The sequence below is a fragment of the Vulpes lagopus genome, chromosome 2 (assembly GCF_018345385.1).
Source record: "Vulpes lagopus strain Blue_001 chromosome 2, ASM1834538v1, whole genome shotgun sequence".
Classification (NCBI taxonomy): domain Eukaryota; kingdom Metazoa; phylum Chordata; class Mammalia; order Carnivora; family Canidae; genus Vulpes; species Vulpes lagopus.
The window spans coordinates 145,315,641-145,326,450 of NC_054825.1; the positions used below are offsets into that span (position 1 = coordinate 145,315,641).

Here is a 10,810-nt window from a genome sequence, read left to right on the forward strand (position 1 = left end):
ACAAGAGATAGGTGAACAGGAGACAATCAAATGTACTGGATATGTACAGGGACTCCATACAGACATGGAGATTACTTTGAAGAACCACCCCCCGCCCTGAGTAGGACCAGCCCTAATCCAGAGAGAGCCCATCCCTGCGCCTTCCTGGAATTTAAGCAACAAAAAATATTCTGGTTGTCCGAGATAAGAAAACCATTCCCCCCCACGCCCTGACTGAAATGTCCCTGAACAGGTTCATGTTGAGAAATCAATAACCTGGATGCTATGCTACTCCCCCGGTTTCTTTGCCTTTTTTTTTTTTTTTTTTTTGTTTTTTGGTTTCTTTGCCTTTAAGCGGTCTTTTTGCCTTTAAAAGATGCCTGTAATTGCTAATCAGGGCTCTCTGACACCTCGGAGGTGGAGAGCCCGTTTGCGCAAACGTCCAATAAACCCTCTTGCTTGGTGCATCTGCCTGTCTGGGGTCTGAGTCTCTGGGGCGTCCACCGGGACACGTTGGCACCCGTGAGCCAGAGTCCAACAACTTTTTTTTTTTTTTTAAGATTTTATTTATTTAGGGACGCCTGGGTGGTTCAGTGGTTGAGCACCTGCCTTCTGCCCAGGGTGTGATCCTGAGGTCCCGGGATCGAGTCCCACATCGGGCTCCCCGCACTGGGCCTGCTTCTCCGTCTGCCTGTGTCTCTGCCTCTCTCAATCTGTGTGTCTCTCATGTATAAATAAATAAAATCTTTAAAAAAAAAAAAGAGGCGGGGTCACCTGGGTGGCTCAGAGGTTCAGCGTCTGCCATCAACTGAGGTCGTGATCCGGGGTCCTGGGATCGAGTCCTACATCGGGCTCCCTGCGTGGAGACTGCTTCTCCCTCTGCCTATGTCTCTGTCTCTCATGAATAAATAAATAAAATCTTATAAAAAGAAAGAATGGCATTATTTTGTAGTTTTGTAAATCTCTAATGTTTGGCTTAAGTGAAAGGTACCAGAATGTACCACTTCAAAATATGCCTTTTTGGGGTATGAATTATTCTGGACTCAAGGCCAGGGAGAATCAGCCCTAAACAGGAAAAACTCTACAAACTAGATACTGTTTTCCTTTTGTAAAGGAGAATTTAGGGATCCCTGGGTGGCGCAGCGGTTTGGCGCCTGCCTTTGGCCCAGGGCGCGATCCTGGAGACCCGGGATCGAATCCCACATCGGGCTCCCGGTGCATGGAGCCTGCTTCTCCCTCTGCCTGTGTCTCTGCCTCTCTCTCTCTCTCTGTGACTATCATAAATAAATAAAAATTAATAAAAAAAAAAAAGTAAAGGAGAATTTACATTTCTTTTTTTTTTTTTTTTTTGTAATTTACATTTCTAAAGGATGTTTCCAACTGTAAAAATACCTCCCTCCCCCTTACCTGGAAGATCTAAGGACTCTTATTGGTGGAGAGAACCTAAATTAAATCTGCATTACAAAGTTTACTAAACAAGTCTGTTTACCATATTTCTCAAGGTCACCGTTCTAAAACTTGCCTATCCTGACTAGAAGGCCAAAAACCTTTTGCCTTTTTTTTTTTTTTTAACTTTTATTTATTTATGATAGTCACACAGAGAGAGAGAGAGAGAGAGGCAGAGACACAGGCAGAGGGAGAAGCAGGCTCCAAGCACCGGGAGCCCGACGTGGGATTCGATCCCAGGTCTCCAGGATAGTGCCCTGGGCCAAAGGCAGGCGCTAAACCACTGCGCCACCCAGGGATCCCACCTTTTGCCTTTTTTAACCCAAGATGGTACAGAAGCCCAAATTCCAACTACCCCTTTGGATTATTCATCCCTGGGTTCTCCCTTGTGTTCATGTGTTAATGCACATGTTAATAAACTCCTATTTGTCTTTCTTGTTAGTTTTTTTGTTGTTGTTGTTAGTCTCTCTCTCTCTCTCTTTTTTAAAGATTTTATTTATTCATTAGAGACCAAGAGAGGCAGAGACACAGGCTGAGGGAGAAGGATGCTCCCTGCAGGGAGCCGGATGTAGGACTTGATCCCAGAACCCAGGGATAATGACCTGAGCCAAAGGCAGATACTCAACCACTGAGCCACCCAGGCGCCCCTCCTCTTAAAAGATTTTATTTTTAAGTAATCTATCTCTACACGTGGGGTTCAAACTTACAGCACCGAGATCAAGAGCCAGGTACTCCTGTCTTTTGTCAGTCTAATTGACAGGGCCCCAACTTGACGACCTAAGATGACTCAAGGAAAAGGATTTTTTTCTCCTTCCCTACACCCCTCACTGACACCCCCACCCACCCCCACCAACCATTTTTAAGGATTTTATTTATTTATTCACGAGAAACACAGGGAGAGAGAGAGAAGCAGAGGGAGAAGCAGGCTCCATGCAAGGAGCCCGATGTGGTTCTCCATCTGGGGACTCCAGGATCGCACCCTGGGCTGAAGGCAGGTGCTAAACCGCTGAGCCACCCAGGGATCTCCCCACCAAACATTTTTCTATAAAATTTAAATTTCTTATTATCACTTTTGGAACTACATTTATTTGGGCTACCCTGGGAAACCCATAATCATCACACATTCATTTAATATTTATGTGGACCTTTCTGTGTGCAAGGAATTGTGTTCAGTGCTGGCACTACAGCAGTAAATTGGGGGTACCCGGTTCTGTCCTCATGGAGGGTATAATCCAGCAGAGGCGGCATGTTCTAGACTAGTTAATTCCTGTTGCCATCAGTGCTGGGAAAAAATACTGTGCGCTGAGAGATCATGGGACAATCGGGGTCCAGGGTGATGCAGTTTTGTAATGTTGATGAGGTTTGGTGGAGCAAGGTCTGGAGCCGATGACAAAGAATTTTTTTTATTTTATTTAAGAATTCTTTTTAAAAAATATTTTATTTATTTATTCATGAGACACACACCTAGAGAGGCAGAGACCTAGGCAGAGATAGAGGCAGGCTCCCTGCAGGGATCCCAACATGGTACTGGATCCCGAAACCCCGGGATCACACTCTGGGCCGAAGGCAGATACTCAACTACTGAGCCATCCAGGTGTCCCCAAGAAAGAATTCTTGAGACATCTTTGCTGCAAAGGAGTGGTTTTATTAAAGCACAGGGGGCAGGACCTGTGGGCAGGAAGAGCTGTTGCCCTGGGCTCATGAGAGGTGGTTGATTATATACTTAGGAGCTGGGGGAGGTTAAAAAAAAAAGAAAGTTTCAAAAGAATTTTGTATGCTAAAGAGGACCTACAAGATACTGGAGGCCTTTTCACTGTCAAGTGAAGGTGGTTTTTCCCCTCCAGTAAAGCATTATCGTTAAGACAGTTGGGAATTTCCTTCTGGAAGTTAGGTTATTAATAAGAATGCTTTTTATCTTGTAAATCACTAAGACATTTTGTAAACTGAGGAAGACTCTGGGTCTATAGGACTATAATCTCTATAAATTAACTGTTTGTTTTTCCTTTCCCTTAGCTTTAGGGCAGCCAGGAGTGCCTGAGGAATGTCACATGTGTCCCACCTGTGGAAGGAGAGGTCATTCATGGTGATGTCAGCTTGTGATGTGTCCTCAGTTAGCCTTCTGTTCCCTCATCACAGGTAGAGAGGCCGCATTGAAGGAGGGATCAACAAGGCTGAGCCAAGAACATTTTTCAGGCACAACAAATGCCCTGAGCAGAAAAGTGGGGAATAAAGGACCAGTGTGGGTTCAAAGCTGACCAAGTCTCAGAGTCAGGAGAAGCAACCCCTTTAGGGAGCTGGGGATTTGGAACTGTCATAGCTGACATGTTGAGTGAGGGGAGGAAAATGCATCTTACAAAGGTAGGGGATCCCACTTACACTTTTGAAAGCTCACTCTGGGTGTGGCATGGAAGATGGGCTGAGAGAAAGGGAGGGAGGTAGAAGCAAGAAATCTCCTATAATAATGCAGGTGAGAAATGATGAGAACCTGATTGTGAGTAGGCACGAAGTATAGTTCTGGAGAGGTCCGGAGCCCAGGGCCAAGAAAGAATCCTTGAGACATCTTTGGTGCAAAAAGGCGATTTTATTGAAGCAGGGAGACAGGACCCCTGGGGAGAAAGCAGGGCTGCGCTGGGGTCATGAAGAATGGATGACTTATATACTCTGGGCTTGGGGGAGGTTAGGACCAAGGGAGGTGTCTCAAGGGACTTTCATATGCTAAAGAGGACCCTCAGGGTACTGGAGGCCTTGCTATTATCAAACTAAGGTTGTTTTTCCCCTCTAGCAAAGCATTAGCAATAAGATAGTTGGACCGTCCTGGAGGAAGGTCACACAAATCCCACCCAGGAGGCGGGGGAGCTGGTCGGGTGTCTGCTAGTGCTTTGTTCTCAGCTTGCCTTTTGCTCCCTCATCAGGTAGAAGGGGGGCAGATTTAAGGAATGTTTGGTGAAACATTTGAAGAGACTTGCTTATGGGCTGGCCAGATGAATTCCAGCACAATCAAGTGGATATGCTCTAAACATTTTGCACAGCTCTAGGTGGCACCATTCACATCACATTGTGATTATTGTCATCTCTGTGAATAGAGATGCCTAGATTTATGCAGTGCACAGCTTGGACAGCCTCACATGGCAACTTTGATTTTAAATTCATGTAATTCTATTACTTTTGAGCCTTGGAGATTTTTAAAGTTCACTTTCTCTTCTGGTTTTATTTAAGCCATTTTCTTTTCTTTTTTTTTTTTTCTTTCTTTCTTTCTTTTTTTTTTTTAATTATTTATTTTTGATAGTCATACAGAGAGAGAGAGAGAGAGAGAGAGGCAGAGACACAGGCAGAGGGAGAAGCAGGCTCCATGCACCGGGAGCCCGACGTGGGATTCGATCCCAGGTCTCCAGGATCGTGCCCTGGGCCAAAGGCAGTCGTCAAACCACTGCGCCACCCAGGGATCCCTCTTTCTTTTTTTTTAATCAGCGTTGAAGGGAGTAAAAGTAACTAGGGAATGGCATTGTTTTATTTTCCAAATAATCTAGCCACCTTTCCACTTAACATGGCAGAAATAAGGCTAAAAACTTTGAAGTTAAGATATGGCACTACTAATGCTCCCACAAATCACAGAAACAGAAGTGAAAAGTAGGGGCCTGCCTTGCACTAGTATTTATTTATACCTGAACTGAACCTCAAGAGGCCTGACTTGTGAGAGTAGAGGGAAGTCTTTGGGAGCCAATTTTCCTGCTGCTTGCAGGTGCTTTATTCCACAGTTTAATAAATCGTCAATAAACAGCTCAATAAATATGTCGTGGTTTTATTGACTTAAGCCCTTTAGTTCTGTTTTATTATCTTTATAAGAATAGAAACAGTCTATTTCTTTTTTTGTCCCTTGGAAATTTGTAACCTTTTACCAACCTGGCCCTTTATTTCCCCCTAAACCTGGCAACCACTTTTCTACTGTTTTGACTTGAAAACAATGTTGATTGATTGATTGATTGATTGATTTACAGATTTCACGTGTAAGTACCATGCAGTATTTGTTATCCTCTGTCTCGTTTATTTCATTTAGCATGATGCCTTCCAGGATCATCCTTGTTGTAAATGACAGAATTTTCCTGTTTTTTTAAAGGCTAAATAATATTTCATTTTGTATGTGTGTCTGTATGATGAGTATATGTTTACACACATACACACACATCCATATATACCACATTTTCTTTGTCCATTCCTCTAACAGCAGACACTTAGGTTGTTTCTATAACTTGGTCATTAGGAGTGATGTAATGAACATGGGATGCAGATGTTTCTTTGAGATAATGGATTTGTTTCCTTTGGATCTATACCCATAAATGGATCTATGGATCCTATGGTAGTTCTATTTTTCATTTCTTGAGGAGCCTCCACAGTGGTGGCACTAATTTACATTCCCACTGGCAGTACACAAGGGTTCCTTTCTCTCCATATCCTCCTGGACACTTGTTATCCCTTGTCTTTTTTTTTTTTTTTTTTAAGATTTTATTTATTTATTCACAAGAAACACACACACACACACACACACAGAGGGAGAGGGAGAGAGAGAGAGGCAGAGACACAGGCAGAGGGAGAAGCAGGTTCCCTGCAGGGGGCCTGATGTGGGACTTGATCCCAGGACCCCAGGATCACAACCTGAGCCAAAGGCAGACACTCAACCGCTGAGCCACCCAGGCATCCCTCCCTTTGCCCATTTTTTTTTTATTTTTTTTTAAATTTTATTTATTTATGATAGTCACACACAGAGAGAGAGGCAGAGACACAGGCAGAGGGAGAAGCAGGCTCCATGCACCGGGAGCCTGATGTGGGATTCGATCCCCGGTCTCCAGGATCGTGCCCTGGGCCAAAGACAGGCGCTAAACCGCTGCGCCACCCAGGGATCCCCCTTTGCCCATTTTTAATTGGGTTGTTTATTTTTTGCTATTGAATTTTATAAGTTTCTTGTGTATTTTGGTTATTAACCCCTTATCAGATATGTGGTTTGCAAATATTTCCTTCTATTCTCCAATAGAAGGAAATATTTAATTTCATTTTGTTGATGGTTTCCTTTGCTATGCAAAAGTGTTTTTATTGTGATGTAGTTCCACTTGTTTACTTTTGCTTTTGTTGCCTTTACTTTTGGTGCCAAAACTGATGTCCAGGAGATAACCTCTGTATTTTTTTTTCTGGCAATTTTATAATTTCAGGTCTTAGGTTCAAGCTTTTAATCCATTTTGGGTTGATTTTTGGTTTTGGTGTAAATAGGGATCCAACTTCACTCTTTTGCATGTGGCTGTCTAGTTTTTCCCCATCATTTATTAAGAGATATCCTTTTCCTATTGTATATTCTTAGCTCCTTTGCTGTAAATTAATTGGCTATATATGTATGAGTTTATTTCTGAGCTCTCTCAATTCTGTGTTTGTTTTATGCCAGTACTATGCTGTTTGATTACTATAATTTTACAGCATAGTTTGAACTTATCAAGTGTGATACCTCCTGTTTTGTTCTTTTTTTTTTTTTTTTAAGATTTTATTTATTTATCCATGAGAGACACACACAGAGAGAGGCAGAGACACAGGCAGAGGGAGAAGCAGGCTCCATGCAGGGAGCCCGTCGTGGGACTCGATCCTGGGTCTCCAGGATCACACCTTGGGCTGCAGACGGCGCCAAACCGCTGAGCCCCCCTGGCTGCCCTGTTTTGTTCTTTCTTAAGAATGCTTTGCCTATTCGGGGTCTTTTGTGGCTCTATTAAAAATGTTAGGATTGTTTGTTCTGTTTCTGAGAAAAATTGCATTGAAATTTTGATAGGGATCTCACTTAATCTGTAGATCACTTTGTGTAGTTTGGACATTTTAACAATATTAATTCTTCTAATAGTTCTGTTTATATCTTCTTTAATTTCTTTAGTCAATGTATTCTGGTTTTCAGTGTACAGATCTTCCATTTTTGGTTAAATATATTCCTAAGTATTTAAGTAATATATATATATTCCTTAAATATATATATAAATATATATATTTATTTATTTATTTTCATTTTTTTTTAAATTTTAATTATTTGGGCAGCCCAGGTGGCTCAGTGGTTTAGCACCGCCTTCAGCCCAGGGTATGATCCTGGAGTCCCAGGATCGAGTCCCACGTCCGGCTCCCTGCACAGAGGCTGCTTCTCCCTCTGCCTGTGTCTCTGCCTCTCTCTCTCTGTGTCTGTCATGGATAAATAAAATCTTAAAAAAAAATTATTTATTTATCCATGACAGACACAGAGAGAAAGGGGCAGAGACACAGGCAGAAGGAGAAGATGCTCCTTATTAGAAGCCCAATGTGGGACTTGATCCCAAGACCTGGAATCAGGACCTGAGCCAAAGGCAGATGCTCAACCTCTGAGCCACCCAAGCGCCCCAAGTATTTAATCCTTTTGAGACTTCTGTAAATGGGACTGTTTTCTTGATTTGTCTTTCTGATACTTCATTGTTGGTATATGAAAATGCAACTGATTTTTGTACATTGATTTTGTATTCTGCAGGTTTACCAACACTATTTACGAGCTGTAACGGGTTTTTGTTGGAGTCTTTAAGGTTTTCATGTCATTTGCAAATAGTGACAGCTTTACTTCTTCCTTTCCCTTTTGGATGACTGAAGATAAATGTATGCCAAGACTTCAACTGAACATGACCTAAAATTACTTTAATCTTAAGAGTATACCTTGGAGGTGTGAAGCCAGCTTTCCTTGGCAGCCTTGCCTAGCCAATCCCGGCAAACTTTTCACATTTATGAACATGGGTCTTTCTTTAGAGGTAGCAATGGGGTTTATTAGAATATGGGGACAGGGGCAGCCTGGGTGGCTCGGCGGTTTAGTGCCACCTTCAGCCCAGGGTGTGATCCTGGAGTCCCGGGATCGAGTCCCACGATGGGCTCCCTGCATGGAGCCTGCTTCTCCCTCTGCCTGTGTCTCTGCCTCTCTCTCTCTCTGTGTCTCTCATGAATAAATAAATAAATAATCTTTTTTTTTTTTTTTTAAAGAAAAAGAATATGGGGGTAGGTATAGCTTAAGAAACACACTGTGAATTTACTGGTTAATACAAACTATCAAACTTAAAGTTGGCCAAATTATTTTCAGAACTATGAAGAAGACTGAATAAAATATAAACACTGGAGGTGGCAGGAAAAATTGTTCTGGGAAATCAGGATCTGTCACAAGACAACCAAGAGGAGCATTTGGAGTAAGTTTGCAGCTGAATAGAAAATGTTGCAAGTAATATTTTGGGGGAAAACTCCCAAATGTGAATATGAAATTGTGCTGTGCATGTGCTAATATTTGTCATGTACCTTTGCACAAGTGCTTTGCACATGGGCCCAGGAGCCATAGGTTAGATACCACCGTTTTACAGGTAAGAGAAGTGAGGCTAGTATCAGCAAATAAGTTGGTAGCAGAGTTTGGAGACATTTTAAAAATCCTGATTTAAAAAAAAATTTTAAATCTCAGGTTCTCTTTCACACACCCCAGTGCTTCTCTGTATCCTCAGAGTGAAGTAAATTAGTCCTTCTGGGTAGTTATATTTTCCAGTGGCCAGGGATCTATCCACTCAGGAAGCTAAACATAGTAGAAAGCTTTCTGAAATTATACTGTGTATTTTCTCGCCTCCTTTAACATTTAAAACTGAACATTTTCAACGTTTTCCTGGAAACTCATCATTAATGTGGGTGATACCATAAATGTGATGATGCCCCTAGGTCTGGGGTGTGGGAGGCTCCTGGACCCACACTGTTGTGCTTTTCCAGTTTGCTAATCAGAGAATGATTTTCATTCCTCCCTTGGTGACTGTTCTTGTGGTCCTAGTTATTCTACTGTCTTAAGTGGGTATCTCCCAGGGCCGTAGAAAGGAAATAATTAAACCAGTTAGCATTGTATATAAAGTAAAAGTAGGCCTGAAAAGATGGTCCATAAGGGAAGCATTAAGAGCACAGATCCCCTAAGGTACGTTCTCGTCCTACAGAGACTGATTTTTTATGTTGTGTCCCAGATAGGTGAGTGCATCACTTAGCTGAGTTCCAAGGAAGCAAGATAGTGAAACTTTCATTAGAAGAGATAGACACACATACATGCAGTTTTATTTTCTCACTGGTACTGACTTAACACACTTTAAAAAGTTCCACCCACACTAAAAAATAATTTTATTTTTGAAAAAAGGAAATTTTTTTTTTCTAAGAAAGGAAATATTTTAAATACCCATTTAGTGTTTGTTTCTATTGTTCTATTGTTAAGAGGTTTTTTTCCATAATGCAATGTGCTTTTTGTTCACGGGTTGCAAAAGCGTTTGCTACACATTTGCATAGACTTGTCACTAATAAATCTTTCTTTAGTAGCAACAGAACTGTACAGGAACATAACTCTGGAGGGGTTAGCTGAGCCATGGTTTCTTCTTGTGTAAGATGCAAGTCTGTAGAGTTTAAAATGAGGTCTTAGGGTGTGGCAGGCTTAGTCCATTTGGGCTACTAGAACACAATACCATAGACTGGATAGCTTAGAAACAACAGAAATTTATTTCCCATAGTTCTGCAGGCTGGGAAGCCCAAGATCAAGGCCCCATCACCTTCCATGTCTCATGTGGTGGGAGTGGTGAGGAGCTCCCTGGGGTCTCTTATATGGGGGCACTAATTCCCTTCATGAGGCTCTGTGCTCCTGACCTAATCCCGCCCCCCTTTGGGGGTCCCAAAGGTCCCACCTCTTAACTCCATCACACCAAGGTTGGGGGGGGGGGCAGTTAGGATTCAACATAGGAATTTGGGAGGGACACAGACCACAACACTAGCTCAGCAAGGTAAAGACACCATAAGATAGGTATCATTTGAACATGAATTCAGCTGACATTCAAGTAGAACAATACCAATGACCATACGCTTCTGCTGTAGCTTAAGGAAATAATTCATTGTCATCCCTCATGTATCAGGAGGAATTAAGACCAGCCTGTTAAATTGGCCTGACAAGACCACTGAGTGTCTGGACTGGGAATTATCAACTATATTCTATGAAGTTCCACCTCTCATTTACCACGTGGGGGAAACAGGTCCAGGGAGCTTGTGACACTCACCCAGAGATAGGCAATGGAGATGCTGCATCTCTGCGTAGACTTGTCACTGAGAAATCCTTCTTCAGTAAGGAAAGGTTAAACTGAGCTAAGTGAAGGACCAGGGCTCTTTTCATTAACACGAATATCTTTTCATCTATATGGTCTTTCACAATTTGCAAAGCACCTCCTCAGCCCGGCCATCTAGTTTATTAGACTTATATCCACTAGCTTGTGAAGATGGCCCTTCCCCCTTCTTGCCTTTGGGAGATTTTCTGCACTCTCAGACCTTTGTTGGAGCAGCTGATTCTATGCGGGCCTTTCAC

General features: G+C 42.4%; 1 protein-coding gene across 1 annotated transcript in view; it reads left to right on the top strand.

The window, feature by feature from the left end:
* LOC121478396 (translation initiation factor IF-2-like) overlaps nt 1–10,810 on the top strand; it is a 44,721-nt gene that overhangs the window by 26,597 nt on the left and 7,314 nt on the right. Inside the window, exon 2 of the mRNA XM_041733454.1 lies at nt 3,439–3,561. Within this exon, the coding sequence (XP_041589388.1) occupies nt 3,439–3,463 (25 nt within the window). The 3' untranslated portion in view covers nt 3,464–3,561. The remainder of the gene's footprint in view (nt 1–3,438; nt 3,562–10,810) is intronic.